General features: G+C 41.9%; 1 protein-coding gene across 1 annotated transcript in view; it reads right to left on the minus strand.

The window, feature by feature from the left end:
• LOC143188610 (protein expanded) overlaps window positions 1-22377 on the minus strand; it is a 105034-nt gene that overhangs the window by 26996 nt on the left and 55661 nt on the right. Inside the window, exons 3-4 of the mRNA XM_076392941.1 lie at window positions 22004-22159; window positions 11819-11918 (exon numbers count right to left, since the gene is read on the minus strand). Of these exons, the coding sequence (XP_076249056.1) occupies window positions 11819-11918; window positions 22004-22117 (214 nt within the window). The 5' untranslated portion in view covers window positions 22118-22159. The remainder of the gene's footprint in view (window positions 1-11818; window positions 11919-22003; window positions 22160-22377) is intronic.

Raw genomic sequence — 22377 nt, forward strand, 5'->3', positions numbered from 1 at the left:
AGGCACCAACGATTTGCGCTTTATTACTCCCGGAGGGAAGCAAGGTAACTAAAAACGTCACGGGGCCGAAAAAAGTAGCGCTACGATAGTTTTTCGTGTTGTTGCTTCGCGGAATTACCGTCGCCTCTCCCCAGCGCGCTTCCTCGAAACAGTCCTTCTTCCCTGGCTTCACCTGTGCCCCTTCGGCGGCAGACAGGGGCCACGGTCCCGTGGTTTTGATCCACAGAATCGGCGCGAATCGTCGGGAGAGATAGATGGATCCAGCCGATCGGAGAGAGCCGTAAGTCAGAGCCGAGTTCTTCTTTCGCTGCGATCTCTCCCTCTATATAGCCGAGGGCACCTGTGTTACCCGAGGTATAACCCGACCATTACCGGGGAATGTTGCTCGAGGGCTAACCCTGGCCCTCGTGTAACCAACCATCGGGGCCCATGGGGTCCATCTTATCCCACTAGAGATTCCCTCCAGTCACGGACGAAGCAAGATCTTACGTCCTTCTGTCTCCCTTCCTCTCTCGCCTCCTACCCTCTCCTCCGCTTCTCTCCCTTCATCCTCCTTTTTGTACATCTTCAACCCATTCCCCGGTTTCTCTTTCTCCCTTGCTCTCCCTCGATCTCCTCCCTTTCTCTTCCTCCTCTCACTTTCTATTTTTCTCGGCCTTTCCCTTCTATCTTTCTCTTTTTGCCGATCGCCACGCCCAGAGACGAGCCTAGGCTACGTCCTTACTTTTTTACGGGACAACCGCGCGGGAAAGGGGCGAGGGAAAATCGTGGTCCCGGCAATAGCGTGAGATACGGGGAATCTGACATTCGCGTGGATCACTTGGAACGCTTGGACGAAGTGGAAGATGGGGAACATGGGAGAACTGAAGGAAAAATGAAGTAAAAGCTTGAGGTGCTGGTGGAGGGATTGAATTGGGGTACTTTCGAAAGAATTGAGTTGATGAGACCTTACAGGCTTGAAAAGTGATGTCATGGAAATGCTTCGAAGTTGCTGAGTGGCTGTTTTAAAAAATTATTTAGAAAATTGTAGGGAGGTAGACGCCACATGGATGAGGCTAGTTTTTAGGCTAGTAAAATGGAATTGAGGCAAAGAGCCCCATCAGGTATTTTACAACATGCAAATTGAGCAAGTACGCTACTCTTGGGTTCTAGTGGAGACGGTCAGTAATAAGGACACCAGGGTCCATTAAAAAGCTGTAAAATGCTTTAGTTCGCTCGGTGCCAGCGGAATACCGTTCACGTACAAGTCTTTTCACGATGCCAGAATACACTTCTTTCGAACTAGGGCGATAGAAGTTCACATGGAATTCCTGTTGAATTATGTAATATACCTTCTCAATTTTTGTTAAAATAGATATTTGTATATCAGTGTCCCCCATTTGGTATGTGGTAAGAAAATATAAAAATGCAGCCAAAAACTAATGAACTACCCTTTCTTTCACTTTCATGTTAAAGAATAGTGTCACAGTGTCACAAAAAGAATTCCACGACATAAAACTATATTTTAAAAAGCAAATACTTAGGCTTTTGAATAACTTGCATATAATCCTAGATACCACTTATCTCTCCATCTTATCATTCCTGTATTTCTTTTCTAGTACCCATCGTGAAATTCTAAGAAAACTACACAGATCTTATCCAAAATGGACTACAGCCAAATTCTACACATTCTATTCACAATTCTACTCTAAACTATTAAAACCACTAAAACTGATATAACTCCCCAATGGATTACTGGAACTTGACAAAAGGAAAGGGGCAAAGAGGCCAACTGGTGGAGGCCTCCGAGGCCGTGGCAGTGATTCGCGCTTCATGACAAGAAAAAAACCGCGAGGGAACGATCCCCATAAACTCGTCGGTTTCCCAGAAAGAAACAATGTTCCCTCTCTACCTACCCATGGCGCAGCAATGCGCCGTAACGGTAATTACACCCGTAATCACCCCTGATTGCTGAGAGAGGCCTCTGGTCTCCTCTACCTTCGCGCTCGCTATCTTTTACACGAGCAACTCTGTTCTACTCGCCGCGACGTATACTGCTTTTGACAGCGTCGAGCGAAAGGACTGGCCTTCCTCGGGGAATTCGCTCCGCGCGAGTAGTCTTGGCTTTCGGTTTGACTTTCGGGCGTTTCCTGGTTGTAGGAGAGATGCTCTTGATGGATGGTGAAGTGGGCTGTGACAGGCTGGGGATTTTGCTTCCTAGAGGCTCATTGTGCCTTGAGTTGCAATGTTCGAAAGCTGGCGGAGAATGGGAATGGATGATTGAGGGGATGAATGAATTATTAGGAAATTGGCTGATGCAGAATGAGATATCTACTAATGGGTTGAGGTTCAGTTCAGAGCTAGGCATGAAGTATGAAGATGTAGGTATATGTTAAGGATTAAATTTCTATTGGAGTTTGATGGGACGTAAAATGGAAACCTTAGGTCAAGTGATGAAGGGTTGATAATGAGCTGAATAATAGTGAATCCTTCTCTAACCGCGGCTTTTAAGCTCAGCTGAAGTACGTATATTGAATTGGAGTTGTTCTCTATTAACCTTTCTCGTCACTTTATATTTTTCTTTCTCTGAACTTCAACTAAATTGGTGAGATGAAAAATAGTGCAAGCTTAAAAACTTCATTTTGAGGTACTAGATTCCAAAGTGTAATTCTCTGTGTGACTTAATATACTTTGGCTCTGGGGTCCACATGTAGCCTTGAGATTATTTGAAAACAGCTAATTTTTTACTTATACTGTTTTTCAACTCATTAATTCAATCGAGTCCACACATTTGTGAACTGAAATATCCTGTAGCAATACAGTTAACGAAATGTGTTATAATACAAAGTTTGCGTAATGTCTGTTGTAAGTTGTAGGCAGAAATGACTCGGTCAGGCTTGCATCATATGCAAATCTGTAGGATAAAGACCACAGTCAAGACATTTGTATGGGTTTCGATCATTATAGAGTATCCAGCTACTTTACCTTTTAGTACGAACAAATGGATTCGTGGAACTATTAAGTACGCATTCTTCGAAGGTATCTTATTCGAAGGTTCTGTCCAGTTCGTAGTATCTGAAAGAATGGGACGCGTTGGTATGCCGCGTAACCATTATCCAAATCAAGGTACTCTTGTGCATCTTTCGCCATTTATACGCTATTACATCGAAGGTTGCCTTCGAAGTATAAACGCGTGAAGAATTTTTCAGGAATTATGGACACGTAAATACGATGGTAATTCCATTGCACAATAAATGATTCAGCTACTGTAAGAAGTGTTAGCTAGTTAATGCTCTGTTCTGAGCTCTCTTACCCCACTTCAAAAAAAATTCACAATCACTGAAATACAATGTTAATTAATTTTTCAAGGTATACCTATATGTATATTTTTCCACTATATACTCCAATCTATTCTTGTCCTCTAACAATTCTAAGCTTCTCAACAATACATTACTCCCGCCATTAATTCATGGTTTCTACTCTATTTAGACCTCTACTTAAATAAGAAGATAACTTCATCCCCCATTTACAGGCTGAATAACAACAGAATCACGCTCCAAAACTGAGAAGTGAGCACGAAAGTGAGTAATGGATCTAGAAAACGACTATAGAAAGACTCAGACCTAATAGCTCAGGGCCAACAGAAGGTTACTCATCATACAATCATTTGACAGGCACTCCGCCTTCCATGGCACGCAAACAATCCATTGAATCAGCCTCGACAAAGAGTACGATTAAGGAGGTATCCTCCTTTGTAGGGGTAAAAAACGATTTCTTATATTATATTTTTTTAAAGTGTAACATCCCAAAAATGTACATATTTCTAAAATTGTATAGCTGAATTCAATGAAATGACAAAGTTATTTTTAGAAAGCTATGCATTGCTAGAAACGCTAAGAGTATAGCATACTCGCATTCTTAGGTGTTCAACAACATGGATAATGCACTATAGATTTCACAAATTATAAGTAATACCTACATAAAAAATATTAGGTATTCACATAATGTTCATAAATGACAAAAATTATTTCTACAGCGAAAGGACTAGTTGTAGAACCTACACTGAGGGTCACAAGTGAGTATATATCTTATGTAAATAAAGTTCACACACTATTCCTGTATAGCATCTTATCTAGCGACTAGGTAACATTATAGATAGTCCACGATATTTACAACATTCCACAACCATAGATAAAGATATGTGCATATGTGTGAGATTTGTTGAATAAATTCTGTCTTTTCATTGTGTACACTCACTTTTGACTCTCACTGTATCTTGATCAGACATTTTTTATTCCCCTCGGTAAGTACTGTAAGCTCTTCAAACTTTCGAACCCTTTTCTTTATCACCCTGCATAGAAACCTGTGGCTCAGACACCCTAACACGTATCGAAATCGTATCCAGAGCTTTCCAAGCGTTATTACACGTTCCTTGGCCAGTAACGAAGCAGGCCTCGCGCTGCATTACGGAAGATAGATGGAGTTCCGTTGAACGAGTCGAAGGGGGATAAAATGTGGCTTCCACTAGCAGCATCGCTACCCGAGCGACCAAGGTAGCGAAGGCAGGCACCAGCAGTGCCACCAGCACTGCCGCGCACCACTCCTCCACCGGATGCCACTATCTGGAGCTGATCGCATATTTCATCCCGATCAAATTATTCCGAGGAACAAAACACGATGGGCTGTGCGTTCAAGTGAGAATTTCGAGCGTTTTGGTGAACGCGGGGAGAGGGGGCTGTTGTGGATGAATCGAGGGGGAGGCGACCCTGACTAGCCAGCCGAACTTGAGGAAGAAGAGGAAGTGGAGAAGAAAAGAGACACAGAATTGAATCGACGAGTTGGAGACCAGTAGAAGCCCAAAATTGGCCATTTGCAAATACTGTAGGACCTTGATTATTTGAAGTGTTATCTGTGTCACACGAGAAGTCTCCTGGAAAGCATTAGAGGCAATGCTTTTCAGGGGACATCTCATGGGCAGATACAGCACCTACGTCCTACGAAGTTCAAACCTGAAGCATCCTTTTAATAGTTAGCTATATTTTCTTCTAGCTCTGGGGTTCAGAATCTGGACTCCCAGATAGATACCTAAAAAACCCAGAACTGCATGGTAGGATCAAATATCTCAGGATATGGTTTCTGGATTTCTTCAACTCACTGATTCAATTGATCAAGAGAGAGCTCATCCAAGAGACTCAAGAGAGAGATTGCTAATCGACGTATAGAGAGGCGAAGCCTAAAACTGCCTCCGCGACGCGAACCCCTTCTTCCCAGATGAGTTCTTTCTTCGTCCCCTTCCACCTCGGCCCTTCCCCCCCTTTACCGCCCCCATCGACATGCACGGGGGCTTCATTAGCGTTCGCGTAATATAAATCAAACGACGACGCGTTTTAATTTATAAAACGCCATTACACCTTATGAATGACCCATTCATGTGAGAGCCCTCGCTTCGTGGACACGTGTCCCCGTTGCTACGACCACGAGAGCCAGAAAGGGAGAGCTCGACACGGGGGCCCGGAGGGAGCGAGACGGTGAGGGACAGGGGGAGGAAGAGGGGGAGAAGGGAAGGTCGACGAATAAGAAACGCAAGACGGAGTGGATCGGACAAAGACGGAAGGATGTCGAAAAAGGAAGGGCGAGAAGGAGGCTGAGGACGCCAAAAGGAACACCAGAGAGGCTTCCACGAAGGAATTTTCTCTCCTTCATGAATTGATCGAACTCCCCGGCTGGATGGTCTAGCGAAAAGACGAGGGGAGGTGGACAGTGTGATGCAAAAGGAACGATATGAAAATACAAAACAGGACGAGTGGTTGATGCCGAGACGTGGTACTGAATTCATGAGCCTGTGCCTCGGAATTTTTTGTAAGATTTATGAAACTTTATGATGTTCCATTGTTTGAGATTTTATTGCTTTATATAAAAGGGTGCTGGTTCTTTTCATTTTGTGAGCACAGTGTACCCTCGTTATGAGCTAGTTGCTATACATGGCTGTGTGAGATTTTTTTAAGCAGAGGAGCTTTACTTGGAATTTTAGCACACTGCTGCTCGTAACTTGGATGAAATATACATATATGTAGACTACAAGCAGACGAGTTGAATTCAAGAACGTGTCCCTCGCTTTAAAATTGTTAGTCAACTATGAATTAATGTTGAAGAAAGGTTATACGTGTCATAAAAACTAGGAATGAGTGCTAAATGAGTACAGTTTTTTTTATATAAATCGGGAAGTTGAAGAAAAGTACAAGTCCAAAGAACACGTTTTGAGATATTTGATTCCAATGTGTAGTTCTATGCATTTTATATATCGGGACCCTAAAGCCAGGGTATATGTATCTAAGTGCACTTATTTTCTGTATGACTTCATACACATAATACACTTCTGTCTGACTCTGAAGTTCAGATATAGTTTTGAGAGTATTTGAAAATAGCTAATTTCAGGCGCATACTGTTCTTCAACTCACCAACTCATATGAAAGCAGACGAGCTTTGACTTGGTTCCAGTCACAAAACTACAAAACCTGAGAAACGATATCACCCCTTAGCTAATACACGACCTGATACCATAAGAATACCAATGATATCTTCTACAAAAGCCCTGTCTACAGAAAGTAGTAACAAAATTGAGAAGTATCCTCCCCAACGATACTCTCGAAAAGCCTCATCTGCCCTCGACTCGCTCCTCCGTCTCCCGCGACGCCGTCCACCAAAATACATTAAACCGAAAGCAAAAAGCAGGGCTAGAGTAGCACAGTAGCCAAACGACGGGATCCATCTCTGACCCCCGTCATCCACTCAATTCCGCGTCAGAGGATAGATCATTACAAGTCCGCAAGGGACGAAGATGGATTTCTCGGACGCGAGCAAAGGGCTTCGCAGTGACGTTCGGCAATTGGCGCAGGAGGTGCTGCTTACGAGAGAAGAGAGAGCGGGGCGAAAGAGAGGAAAGGATCGGCATGTATAATGGAGGGGAAGGAAGGACGTTGAAGCCCTGTTGTGACGCAGCCTTAGCTTCATCGAGGTATATATCCTCCGCTGGACCTGCTAAGGCCCATTCTCTGCCTGCCTGGGCCCCCCTCTGCTCTTCCGCCTCTGGCTCCCTCTCGGCCGTCCTGGCCCTTGCCCCCTCCAGCGCGCTCGTTTCCACTCGCTGCCTCCGTCCCGCCGCGTCGACGATTCCTGTCCTCGGAGTCCTCCTTCCACATTCCTGGGTCCCAAGTCGCCGTGCGGCGGAGACGCTTGGGCGGGAGGTGGAATACGAGAGGCCCTATACAAATCACCGGGCTACCGTCTTACCCGGGCTCATTCTTTCTCTCCCTTTCTCTCTCTTCCTCCTTCCTGTCTCCCTTCTTCTCCAAAGCTTCTCTTCCCTCGCGCTCCTCTTCTTCTTTTATCCTTCCCTCCCCACCAGATCCCGCGTCGGTCCCTGTCCCACTCGATCGCGAGCCAGCCTATTATCTCTCTCATTTATCGCGTTTTCCCTCTTGCTTTCTCTCCTCTTCCTTATTCCCCACAGGCTCCCTCTCTCCCTTTTCGGTCTCCTCGCCACCCTGCGTCCTCTCCGCATAATACACGCGGGCCAGCGCGCGCGAGCGAGCCAGGGGTGTGCCGCTCTCTTCGTTCCACCGTCCGTGGGCCCATCTTTCCTTGGTCCGTTGCTGACTAGCCCGCTCGCTCCTTCCTTCCCTCTCGTGCACTTTCATGTCCCTTTTCGTCGCTTCCTTTTTCTCCTGTTGCGAACAACACGCACCTCGACCCTCGGCCACGCACACGTACCACGCGTTGACGCCCAAAAAATTTGACGTTTCATATAAATTACTCGCGACGTCGCTGTCCATGCCGCGGGCCCGCGTAGACGTCTCTCGTGTGGCGTGGTCGTTCCAGATATTCGGGGAAAAAATTCCTGCTGGGGATTCTTGTGGATCTGAGAGAGGAAGCTGAAGAGTGTCCATGGTTTACAGGATTTTTTAGGGTTATTTAGACCTAGGTTCTGTGGATTTCAGCTGAAGTCTGAGGTAGGGTGATGTGAAACCCTTTGACAGAGTCCTTCTGTTGGTGTCTGCGTCTGGGTTAGGATTTTGGGGTGAAGGATTCGCTGAGACTCTGAGACTCGAGGCAAGGGACCTTTGGAGATGCCAGAAGCTTCTATCTTCTCTGGATCACGTTCGCCAAAGGAAGGATTGCCAGCGAGGAACATTTCGGCGCGCTCGCCCGGAGCGATCTTTCTCGATATCTATTTTTAGTAAGAAGCGTCCAAGACCAGACGGTGGTGATTACAAAATTGCAGCAGCGATTGGTCCGTGTCATTTTACCGCCACAGGCATGGGGGTCGAGACAGGGGGACAAGAAGAAGAAGAGGACGACGAGGACGAAGTTGCAGGGGCAGAAGACGCAGGAGGAGCAAAAGGACAGACACGAGGACGACGACGAAGAAGAAGGAGACGAAGCAAAGACGGTAGCAACAATAACGTCCCGAGGAATAAGAGGACGTTGTTAAAGAAACAACCGCGTCAGCCAAAAAAGGTCAGCGAAGAGGCGAAGCCAACGGAAGCTCGAGTGCCTCGGAAGGAAAACACTTTGGAGGGGTTGTGAACTGGGAAACTGGGCAGGTAGAAAGCAAATCGAGGAACCGCAAAGTGCCACGAAGGAGGGAAAGGGATTCTATTCTTTTTACAGTTGTGGCCTTTGGGTATAGACTGAGTCCTTTTGGAAGAATTTTTCTAACGTTTTGCAAATACTGCAAGTGCCTTCATCAGAAGAGGGCACTGATACAATATCAGCGTGGACACGGCTTATATAGTGCCTGACAGAAATATAGAGGCTTAGGGGAGACCTACTCAACTGGCGTGCTGTGCTACTGTAAATGTCCCAGTAGCCGATCATGTCCTGGTACCTGGACACTAATTGTATTTAATTTTAAGCTTAAATTCTAATATAAGTATCTAATAAAAAGCAATATGACAAGAGAAATAGTAGACAGCATAAGATAATGATGGATTTAGCTACTGGAATGCAACCCAAGTGTCAAAACATACATTTTTAGGTTGTCCACTTATTGGGACATGTGACATCTTAAGTGTCCAAGTACTGGTAACATTTATCTTATATCCTCGTGGGTTCAAGCCACCAAATGTATTCTGTGCTACTTGGTGCACCGCTGAATCCTATTTGACCACATTTACTTTCTAAGCTCTTACAGGATTCGCGAGACCTCATTTGAAGAGCACTGTTTTAGGGTTCCAAAGAAACCTAGAATCACTCCTAAACAGTTCCTAGGCTCCTGCCATCGAATCACTCATTATCAGAATCGTGAACACTTTCAATCTTTGTTTCTACAAAGTTACTATAATTCTTAGACACAATGTACCCAAAATTCACAACTGTGAAAACTATAAGTCCTGTCCCAGGAGAAGTCCCCTGAAGAGCATTCTCCCTAATGCGTTCCTCGAGACATCTCGTGACACACGAACAGTATATGTCGTCAGGCCATGAAGGCCTCACGTCTCCGAAAGGGTTCCTATCCTAGCAGCTACGGGGCCCAGTTTTGCTGGCATAGAGATACAGGGACGCAAGTCGTTGTATCTCTAAGAGCGCGCAGGCTGGCCAACGTTCACGCAAACCGAGGCACGCATGCAGGGGTGTGAGCCAGCTTTTTCTACTTGTTTTGGTTTTTCAGATGCATTTTTTTCCTGTCGTGGCATGGCTCGCGCGCCTCAAAACCCGCCAGCTCAGGCTCGCCGTGATGGGGCCCCGTTGGAATGTAGGAGGGAGGGGTCCCGCAGGGCCCTGCAAGGCCCAAGAAGGGTCCGTCCCGCTGGTGGGGGTACCAGTCGGACCGGCTTGTCATGGCTGGTGGGGAAGGAAGGCAGAGTAGAGCGAGGGGTAGCGAGCAGCGAGTATTCGGCGAAGGGGAGGGAAGGGGAACGGCTCGCAACGGGGCAGAGGGCGAGGGAGAGGAAGAAGACCACGGTATGCAGAAAGATCTCAAGATTAGTCAAGAGCCTCGGACCTCTACGAGGCTCGGTCAATGTTTATGCAATTTCGCTCTCTTTTCGAATTCGCACGTACCTCGCGACTCTACTCTGTCTAGGACACTTTCTCTTTGGCCAGTGAATCTCGGCTCGCCTGACTGGCCACTTGCCCTCGGACCCGCGGCGGCGAATAGAATGTCGCATGCGGCAAGATCTCAGGCAGGAGTGAAAGTATCCTTATCGCGTGGCTATCTTTTCGGTTTTTGTCGGAACTTTCTTTGTGTGGCAAAGCTCCTGAATCACTGCGCGATGGTTGAGATGATTATTCTATTGCTGGTACTCGTTCGACATTCCTACCTCACTGATAGCGATTTAGAGAGTATTCTTCCAATACGATGGAATTCAAGCTTTCAAATTTCAAATTTTCAAATTTTCAAACTTTCAAATTTCCAGGTCTCTTTATACCATATCTATTTCAATTTTTTGAATCCCAATTCTGGAAGATTTATATTTCAACTAGAACTAGTCTTATCTTAGTATCACAAGAGTTTTAGTATTCTACCTATGGGATTCAAGAAATCCCATTTCCTTTTCCAAAATCGATCTCCCTACGATATTCCCTATTCCACTATACCACAAAATCAAATTCTCCACCGATTCGCGTTCGAGAGCCCCGAGCACATGGCTCATGACTGGTCAGCAACAGAAGGTAGGAAGTTCCGAATGGAGGTTCCTGGAAGGTGAGTCTGTCAATCGCTAACGACGGTCCTGTCACAAAATCAAGAGCACTCGCGCTCTCGGGAAACGTAACACCTAATGACTCGCGTGAGCTTCAGTAATTCGATCTACTCCGGAGGAGGTTAAAAAGTGGCGCGCCGTAATTCGAGGCGGATACGGTACCCCGCAAGTCATTCACGATGCTCATCGGCCCGTCCGACAACATTTCGTCCGTTCAACCGACGGATCGACGGAGACGGGGACGCTGCTCGCGTCGAGGGGTAAGTTTAGGGGACTGGACCACGATTTTCGCGCAGAAGTATTCCATAATTACTTAATAAAAAATTGCTAGCCATTTTTGGACGATATAGGTACGCTAAGGAGTAGAGTCTAGTTACTAGACAGCTGGGCTGGGTTTTTATTCTTTATAGGTATGTTTAAGCCGAAGTCTGGCCTAGAATTCATGATTATGAAATCTAGTGAACTCTATTTTATTAACAGTAGAATTTACGACTGACAAATATCAAATTTAGTGAACTCTGTTTTGTGAATGAATAATGGAATTTATGAGGGTGACTTTTAGTGAGCTCTGTTTTATTAACAATACTCATGATAAAGTATCAGTGCCTTAAAGTTGAGTTATTAGGAAATTCCTGATACGAATCCACCACTTGATAGGATACATAAAGTAGCGATAAAAAGTTTCAAAGTACTGTTATATTGTAGATATTTCTCAACCTGAGGTAGGTAACCACAATTTCATCAATGCTTTCAAATTCCCCACCCATGAGAGATTCATGAATTAATAATAAAAACCACAAAATAATATTAGTATTTTAGGCATCAATGGTTCTAAACTTCATGAACAGTCAATAATTCCACTAAATATTAGACACTTATTTAATTTAGTATTTATGAATATTGTAAAGCACTTTAAGCATTATTATAGCGAAATTGTAGTTATTTTAATACTCTGCTATTATACCTATATTTAGACTTTAGAATTCTACTTGCAACATGAAATCCTTCAGACGTCTTTCACAGTGCTCGAGATAAAATGAATATCAGAACGTTGACGTGCCGCGGTCGTGCAAGTGGTGTAAACGTACCCTTCAGGAACGCGAACAAAGTAGAAGTGGAAAAGGACTTTTACTCACCGGACAGTATTGCCAGGCCGAACAGTTCGCAGTCTCGCATGCCCTGCTGGCCGAGAAGCATGCATGTTTGCGCGTACACCTCCTTCACTCTCGACTTCGCCTGCAACAATATATTAGAAGCATTAGAAGTTGAGAAAATGAAGTTACACAATGTAAAGAGGATTACGAGGGTCTGTTGGAAGTCACGCTAAATATTAAATGACCATACACAAACACAAACTCTCAAAAGGAGCGTATTTTCCTTACTTTAAAATTTCTTACACTTGTAAGAATTAGAATATAAATCGTAAGTTTGAAATAAAATTTGTATATAAAGTAGATCAGTTTATATTAGTTTATATCGTTTGCAAGTTGAAAAATTCAGAGCTTGAAAAATCGAAATGCTTCTTTCTGAACTGAAATAGTCTTATTCGAAACTCAGTTCTCACCATTCTCGGTGATCAAGATAAGAGAATCACATCGCACGATCGAGAAGCAGTAAACAACATTTTCGTCAACGCAAGCGTGACCGTCGATCGAAAGAATCTAACGTACCGTGTACAAGCAATTAACACGTGTACTCCAGGAAACGAAAAAGATTTCCCCTCGAGAGATTGAAACACACGTGGCTACTAATAGAGTCCGCATAATAAGATTGTATCGCTCTCGAAACCCTTGTTCGACATCGGCCCCTTCGTATAATTACGAATTTAAAGTACTGGAACCTTGATGAACAAGTGATACCATTTAGGAGGGGACCTCGCGAGGAGTTCATTGACGTTTAACATCAGAACCGCCAGAGCAAACAAAATGACTGACACCTATCATTTATTTTATGAAACTTATTTCTTCACTCCGTCCTCTTTACTACTTCGTTGAATTATTTTATGACATAATACGTATCCTTTGCGATTTCTTAAATTGAAAGTAATAATCGTAATAACTTCTAATTTTATCATGGTTTTTCTATGGCTTCTGTACGGTTAATTTACTCCAGTAGAACCTTGCTTATCGACATTCCCTGTTACACTCAGGATTTCGATTATTCGATATATTAACTATAAGAATACAATAAGACTACATAAATAGATATGGAGTCATGATTTAATTGCAGTCTAATGATATTCAGAAAACTGGGCAAAAAGATATTTATTTTTAACTTTACTCGATGATTAAACGAGGTTCTACTATACGTTCAATATAATTTATAAGTGCAGACATAAAAGTTCAAATGTTAATTAAAATTTTCCGTGTAAAATAACAGTGTTTCGGCTTCCACTTCCTATTCTTTAACGATGTCGTATCATCTACATTTCGATAGCGATAAAAGACTGAAATTTACGTACCGTTCAGGCAGGATAACTTTAAACTCCGCGAGTAACCCACATTCTAGAGAAACCGGAATCCCTTGCGTAAACTACGTTAGCGTTAACGCATTTTATGCGGCTTTTTGACAGACATTTACGAAGGTATTTCGAACGACTCTATTCGGCAGTGGAATGGGGCTCCACTACCGGAACGAGAACATAAAATCTGGTATTAATATCTTCGAAATTCGTGCGACGAATCCTGGAAACCGAAGAACTGTCGACGATTCGAAATAGCACTGACAGGCATTAACGTTGGATTTTTTTCCTACTTGGGACGATGGAATGCACTGGACGACTTTCCTGAAGTCGTCCAATACTATATCATATGAATACGAATGCACTATTATCTATAAAATATGAAGACATTAGATGAAAGAAGGATTTGACGGTGAAAAGAGTTATTTCTATTGATATTAAGAATTTTGAGAAAAATTTGTTTCTATATTTAAATAATTTCATTAATAGCTGACGTAGAAATCTCACCACATTAAAATTTCGTCAGAAAATTTAAAGAATGGGACGCAAGGATTTCGAAAAAATGTCGCCTATGAACGCAGTCGAGGTTTCATCTCTTTGATTGCTACCTTGCACACTGGTATTCTGCAACACGCGTGCGCATGTAATAACAATGCTTGGATGAATGAATATTGCAAACGGTGAAAGCGTACCACATACCAGACTCGTTACAACCGCCCTGTGCTAACCTGCAGACGTAGCTAAGGTTCTCTGTGCCATGAAGAATGTCTTGGAACGTGATCAGAGTGAAGTGACTCGCGTCGTTAAATCATACGCGGTACCAGGAACTCTGAATTGTTTAAAAAATTCGAGGATACCAAGTTCGAGTGGTATAAAATTCACTTTAATGAAGCTGAATGAATAATACTTGAATATATCACTTTCTGACAGTATCCATGTAATGGAATTGCTTTAGGTAGATAAGTTATTCGAACGTTTCTTCAGATGCCTGATTGAGTTATTCATTATACAAGAAGTTTAGTAAAACAGAATACATTTTCTAAAGGTGAGGTAAATCTTACACTGTTTTAAGAAAATCAGTCTGTATAGTACAGAGCTAGGTACTAGACAGACCTATAAACTAGAGAGAACTAGGTACTAGGTATAAGTAGACACTAGACACAAATAGGTACAGGAATCCTAGTAGTTTGACACTAGGTATAAAGCAAATGCCACTAGGAACTAGGAACAACTGTAACTGTGCACTATAGATGAAGAGAAGATAAACAGAATAAAGTTAAAACACTAGCTTCATAAAGGATCCATATAAAAAAAGCTCGAAATTAAGTCCCTTACCATCACCCTAAGAAGTCACAACTATAGATCCATGAACGATGGATCAAGGGTGAAGGGTGCCTGGAACACCTTGGGGTTGGAAAAAGGCCGAGGTACTCACTTGGAGACTTCCAAGAGGACCATCCGTCCCCGACTGAATCGCGGCGACGACTGAAGAATTGAGGGTCAATAGGGAGTATTTATAACCCCCTGAGGTCACAATGTAAACATTTCGTCAATCGACTTAAACAATCGACTGACACCAAGGAATCGAATCCCCGAATGTACTGCTACAGAAATCTACTACCTGTCTATCTTCGAAAAACAGTGGCTGTTGTAAACAGCATATAATTATGTCAAATTGTTAATAATTATTGTTATTAAATATGAACATGTAAACCAATTTTTGCAACTATTCGATTTCAGAGGAATTTTCTCATACCATGTAAATTTTATTCTAATCTTCATATTTATTATATATTAATATTGATACTATATGATTTTAACAATCTGAACCTTCAATATCAGTACAATTACTCAGACTTACACGTAATATTCTACGTATAATATCCAGCATTGGTAGAACGCTATCGTGCAGAACTACGTTAAAATTCCGACAGTAATAAATTAAATACATACTTTCATTATTAGATTGATAGTAGTAAGATCCAGGACTCTCGAATCACTATATTTTCACTAGCAGAGAAAACGACACCTCGATAACTCTCCTTCTCTATTACCAGTTTCTCAACGAACGCAGCTCAGAAAAATCCTCCATTAAACTTGCTCATGCACGTAAGCGCTATTAACTGTGCGAGCAGAGCAATTCACATAATTTCTACATTTAATTTCTCATCACATTTGTTTTTGTTCGTCTCGATTCTACTAATGAAATTTAAACCCTCCGTCTTCCTCTCTCTCTCTCCTCCTCTCCTGGAACGCTTTCAATACGAGCATACCGTGAATAAGATTTTTATTCGTATTACAAGTAGGAAAGCGAACTTATGGCTGATACTTGATCGTATAATTGCAGTTCGAGGAAGGTGAACTTTTTTAACCGTTTCTTATCTATGCATCCTCATTATCCTTGATCGAAGAATCTCAAAGATTTCCGTCATTCCTAAGAGGAATTTCAAAGCCAGCAATTATATTCGTACCGAGCTGGAGTTCGAACGCGCATAAAAAGACGTAAAGATTTATCAAACGTGTTTTAACGCTTCGAAGAGTATAAGAGCGCATAAATGTTTCCACGTGCGCTTTTCCTGCCTTCTCAATCGACAAACGCAGCCAGCATACGTGAACGAAAGAGAGTTTCAAATATTTGCAATGTAACCGTATCAAAGTAAAGTAATGCTTTCAGGCTAGTAGGTAGATACATTTTTGAAATAAATCCTTTTCGCTGGAAATATGGTTGCATAATCAATAGTTGGAAACTTTTCGAAACTAAACTATTAATATTACAGTGGTTTTCAAGCTAAAGTGGATTTAAGTAACTTAAAATTGCAATGGTTTCTGAAGTAAAGGTAAACGTACTTTGATTGGTACGAGTACCAAGATTTTTCTGTTCCTTTTTCCTTTCTAAGTTTTGTGTTTATTAAAAATTGTAGTCTTCAAATATAGAACTGATTTTGAGTATTGGCTAAATCACATAAAACAGAATGATTCTGTATCTTTTCTGTTATTTTTTAAGTTCAATTACTAAAATTCTTGACAATCGATAAAACGGTGAAATTGTAAAATAAGAAAGTCACACAGAAGATTTTATAAACATATACAAGTGATTCCAAAATCGTAAGGTCTATTGTCAAATAAGTTAAAACTTCAAAACCTCTAATCTTTTTTCTACTAATACTGAGTCTCTAATAATTTCCCTAATTTGAAACTGTCATACCATTTACGTACTATAAACTATAATATGATACTTAAAGGCATTATAACCGCTGTCTTTCGATGCGAAAGTACACGATCCCGACAGAAATCAACCCAAACGTATGTTCTCGTTGAAGATTAGCGGAATTAACGCAGGTCGATTAAGACAAGAAACTTAATGCGATTTACACGGGCGGCAAACAGATCGTCCAGAGCGACGCGGTAACCCGAGTGTAACTTAATAGACTCCGAATCGTATCTGCACAAAGATTACGCGCAATCAAGAGCGTGAAAAACTCAGAATAATAGTCCATCGTGATGGTTATTTAAAAGCTGAGTGCCTCTTATAAATAATACTGTTACAAAACAGGGCGCAAGAGAAAAATCGTTTTACGGCTACTTTAACAACTTTATTCCCCCTTCGCGAACCAGGGGGAGAAGAGAATCGTAACACGAAGCCACTTTGCTCCAGTGATAAATGTATAAACGTTTACATAGGCACGCTGTGTGATTAGGATGTCTCTGTTCGAGAGGAGAGTCCTTCTTCCTTGTCTTCATTAATGTTGAAGTAAAAGAACCCCTTCGACGCGACCAACGAAAGCTATATTATTTTACATGATTAGAAAGTTACCAGATGTAACGCAAGCCTTTCTGCTCCGCGGAAACCGGTTGAAGTTCCACTACAGTGAAGCATCGTGATCAGCCCTCGAAGAAGGAAATGGAGTAATAAAAGCGTGAGCTAGGGATGGAAAGAGATTCGTGAATTTCGAATTCTGGATTTCTTAGTAAGATAAGAGAGAAAGAACAGTTACACAAGAAGCAGTAAAATCTAAAATAAGGAGAAATAGTAAGATATGAGAAACCCAATCGCCGAAGATCGTTGACTGTATTTTAATCGCTCATTTTTCTCTCCTTTTATCTCAGTGTATTATACGACGAATGTCAAAATTACAATACAAGATGTCAAAATTATAATAAACCTACTTGTAAGAATTATACGAAAGGACACTTATTTCATGCATCTGGCGTACAGAAAACTAAAACGAAACACAGTACCTAATATTCAAAATCCAAACTGGTTTTCAATAAAAATTCTATCGTGGCTGAAAATGACCCTGCATTCGTCTCCCGCGTTCATCGAAGAGCATTAAAGCCAAGAAGAAGAAAAGAAGGAAATCAAATAGAAAAGAGAAAAGCGCATCAATCTGTCGGGCTGTAATAAAACGAAGAAAATGCAGGCATTCTGCAGCGATTCAAGGAGTTGTTCCCCCTTGAAACGTAAATATCCTTAGCGCGAAATAACGACGACAGAGCTAATTGTGGCGGCTGTACACGGAAACATTACAATTGCAGAGAGGTCTTAAGCGCGTTGGCCCCGGAGGAAAAGGTCCCCTCATAAATGCCCGCGGTGGAATGCGCGCGCGTCGAGCCAGCGGAACAATTTATCGCCCCGTATCGAATATTTCGAGTCGCTCGACGCATTCCGGCGCCGATCTTGTCCGCACCAAATCTCTACGGACCACCATAAAATATCCGCTGGAGCAGACCTGTCCGCTCAGATTTACGGTCGATCCTATCGGCGGCCGTTTCACGGTTCCTGCTTCGGACGACCGCGGGATAGATTCGCGAGATTGACAAAAATATCTGTCCGAACGGATCTTCCTCCTGGAAGATTTACTTCGACGGCTCGGTCGTTCGATACGGAAGGAGGGGGAATAGTTACGGCTGGGTAACAGAATCGATGATTAATGAGGCGTCTCGCTGTTTCGTTGCTCTCGCGAATATTGTTGTAATATTGTGATGTATTATATTGTACTATGGGGCATTGTATTGTAATGATGTATTGTATTTTAACAGTGGGTATAGGGAGGAATGTGGATGGGCAGCGTTGCTTGCCGGCTAGATAACTGTGCTCTGATGGAAGACCTCTTATGATTTGCCTGAACTAGGTGGACGATCCTGGATTTTATTAAGTTCTTTTGTTAAATAGCTGTGTTCGCGTCGAATAGTTTTATGGCTTTTTTAATGGGAGAAGAGGAATGTTAATGGGAAGTAGAGTCTGTGAGTAGTCTGTGGGATATATTGAAGAATATATGTGTTAAGAATAATCGTGTCTTGGTATCTAGTACATTTCTTTAATATTTAATACACCTTTTTTTAATGGGTACCTAATTCTCTTTCTCCTAGTACCTAACCCCCCCTTCTTCTGATAGGTACCAAATTCCCCTTCCCCTGCTAGGTACCGAATTTTCGTTACTCTAATAGGTACCAGATTCCCCTTCTCCTGATGGTACCTAATTCCACTTCTTTTAATACATACCCAATCCTCCATCTTCTAATAGGTACCTAATTCTTTTTCTCCCAATGCCCAATTTCCCTTCTAATACCTAACTCCCCTTCTTCCACCAGGTACCAAATTTCCCTCTCTTGCAAGGTACCTAATTCCTCTTCTTCCAATAGATACTTGATTCCCCTTATTCTATTAGGTACCAAATTCCCCTTTTCCCAATACATACATAATTTCACTTCTTTTAGTAACTACCAAATCCCCCCTCCTTCTTCTACCACATACCTAATTCCCCTTTTCCTAATACCTAATTTCCCTCCTCAGTCCACAAATCCTAAATTATACATTCTATTCAATAGCACAAAATCCTGACTCAACCTTTCTGAACTCTAACTACATAAACACCTGAATAAGCATCCATTTATTAGTACTAACTCTCAAGCTGCCCAACCTATAAATAACTCCCTAACATAAGACCGACTCACTATCATCTTATCGTGAATTCACGAGCACTCCGTATGGAACGTGTACTTTCAGTTGATCGGCGTAACGAGGCTAGAGTCCCGAGCTGTGATTTCATAGGAGGGCAACGCATGCGGGGCCACGCAGGCAGAACGAGGAATTTCCTTGGCAACCGGGAATTCAGATTCGCGGTTACAAATGAGCCTAGCTGTAATTAGGGAGATCGTATCGTGTGAGAAGGTACGCTACGCTGCCGGCGTACCTCGTGTTCGCCGAGCTGTTCTGTGTATGGTCGGTTTGTCTAACGACGCGAGGAGGCAACAGCCTCGAACGAGCAAAATCGACGTTGTTCGCGGAAACCTTGGCAATGAAACTGCGATCGCCTTCACTTTACGATGCACGAGGATCGCGATGCTTCGAAGAAATGTGGACTAAGCTCTACTTAGAAAGTACGACGAGTCAGACTGTTCTAGGAACAAGCAATTCTGAACATTTTTTTAGTACTTTTGAGGAGTTTTAGTATCATAGGAAGTTAGGATACGAGGATTGGTGAAAAGTGCTTCGTGAAGACATTTTGAGATTTTGAGAAGACGGAAGTAGATCTAATAAGAAGGAAGCTTAATCAGTGTAGCACTCACTATAGCTCGCTATAATCTACCAGTATCCTAAGAAGCACTTTTTTAAGATTCATTCATACGAGTTTTAAGTTAACAAAAATGAGAATATTTAGAAATAGCGGAGATTATAGGGAGTATACAACATAAAAATAATGCATATTGAAAATGAAAAGTAATTATTGTTAAATATTAAATTATTTAGACGATCACTTTCTGCTCGTAGAGCCAAGGAAATTGAAAGTGATGATACTAATGAAATATAGATATCTAAACATAATATGAGAACGTAAAGCAACGTAATTAAAAGATTCTCCGTGTTGAGATAAGGATATAAAAGGGAGAGCAAAAGAAGTAGTTTACTAAGGGAAATGACTTTTTATTTCAAAAGGGAATCCTGCTGGGGTTCCATTTTCACATCGACTTCGCCATCTCACGGGAAGTGTCGTGGCAAGAATTTTGATAACGATAAGTGATGTTACTTCGTATCAGTGGAAAGCATAATTACACGCTAATGAGCTCGTTACAGTGAAGATAACCTTCTGCAAATCCTACCATATTTTTCTCAGGTACCTTAATTAGGACAATGTAACTCAAAACATATACAAACTTTTTCTCAACTCCTCAATTTAATATATCTTTTCCAATTTTATATCTTCTATATATAATTGTCTATTTTATACTCATCTATCATAATATTTTTCTCTCACAGTATCAATTAAAATTCTGATCCAATTAGTAAACCAAAAGCACAAACGATAATTCAACACGACCGAGCGCAAACTTTTTCAATTAGCCATTCCAGAGTAGAGAGTACAATGAATCTTCTCGCTTCCTTCGCCTGCTAGGTTGTAAATGACTGTTAGCGAAGACAAGGCAGGTGCATGTACCTTCGCACGCCTTAATATATTGACTATAGTATACATGGGTTTCACCCGCATCGGTTATTCCGTTCTCGCACGCCCACGCCGCGGATGTAACTAATCGCATTCCAAGGATTAGAAAATCCGGGCGTGCCTTCAGGTTCGCGATGCACACGTTACGATAATGCATACTCGGTATTTCCCGGACGCAAATGCATTACTCGCTGCTAAAAGAAAACACGCTCGATTTATTAGCATTTTTTTTTCCTTTTTTAAATCCAGGTCGTTGTTTTAGTTTCACGGTCATAAGTCGCTCTGTATTCTCGGCTGCGCGCAATAATATCAGTTTATGGCGAATTTTTATTTTCTGATTGAGAAGTGTATGATAATTGTTCGGGCCTCAAGAATTAAATACAGGGTGCGGCAGAAGAGTCTACAGGGTTTTAAGAGTGAATAAAAAGGGAATGATACGTGAGCCTTTAAGATTTTTATTTTAGAATATGAAAGTGTAGTGGAATTTTTATTAACTTAATTTCGATTATTCACAATTTTATTCCTGTTATTTAGAATATAGATATTCGATGTAATGATAATGAGAGTTCGGTAAAATATTGAGAATATAAGAATATTTTGTGAAAGAGAGGCAATCTAGGTATCAAAAGGGTGATTTAAGGTTGGGTTTTCTAGTATATATTTCTGACAAACGAAGCTACTGTACGTATATGGAATGACATTCAGTTTTCATATGGTTTTGAAGATTATATTATCCAACAACATCGCTAAAAGTCAAAGGTTGCTGGAATACTAAGGGTGAAAGTGTAGAAATTTCAAGTAAGACCAAGGTATTCAACATTTGTAGCCTTGACAACTACAAACAGTAAATATGAAAATTGTCCTTGGATTGATAAAAGAACGTCTCTCGTTTCACATATCAAGGACAATATAGTTATAAAATCAGTGACTCTTACAATTTAAAGTCACTTATTACTTTAAGAATAAAATGAAACATATCAAACCAACTGCATCCTATCTTCCAAATCGTGGAACCGATCACCTAGCTATTACATCACAGATATTTCACCCAGCTTCCCCCTCCTTGCCATACCATCTAAGACTCCCCCAAGGGATCTTCACTATTTCCATAAAAAACGACTGTACCATTGCCTGCGCGCTTGCAATGTCACACATCCATAAAAGTCCATAATTACAAGTTTCGCAACATGGAAAAGTTCTCTTCCTTTACGAATCCTCGGAGGCAAGCAACATCAGCGTTATCGTTTCTCATTAGGGGATAAAACCGAATCCCATGGAAAATACATGACTGAAAATTACCGTGTATAACGGAACGGAGATGGAAACGGTTACATGCATCGCATCTTGAATATGCATTGTCGTCATGAATTATTCCCGACCATTACGGCGAGTTAATAATGTGGCTGGGCTGTACTCACCTCAACGACGAAGTAAAGAGGATCACCAGGAAGGGCTTGAACGGCGAGGTAGCGGCTGGCGGACACCAGGGGTTGAAGGCAGGACCGCGCAGCCGTGACACCGCTACCACGCATGCTGCATGCTTCATTTCGTCGCCGCTACGCCCAGCGTCCTCACTGTGGTAACATAATGAAAAACAAGCAAAGGTTAGTCAATGTACACATATGCAAGGGAGAATCAAAAATTGAAAGCAATTTTTAAATTGCGAGATAACTGGAGCGTCAGAGAAGCTAGGGCAATGTAACACGCGTGTTGTTATCGACATCCCTCCCTTGAAATTAAGAATACAATGTTTTTCCATAGAAAAACACAGCAACAGGTTATCACGAACAGA

The sequence above is a fragment of the Calliopsis andreniformis genome, chromosome 3, assembly GCF_051401765.1.
Source record: "Calliopsis andreniformis isolate RMS-2024a chromosome 3, iyCalAndr_principal, whole genome shotgun sequence".
Lineage (NCBI taxonomy): Eukaryota > Metazoa > Arthropoda > Insecta > Hymenoptera > Andrenidae > Calliopsis > Calliopsis andreniformis.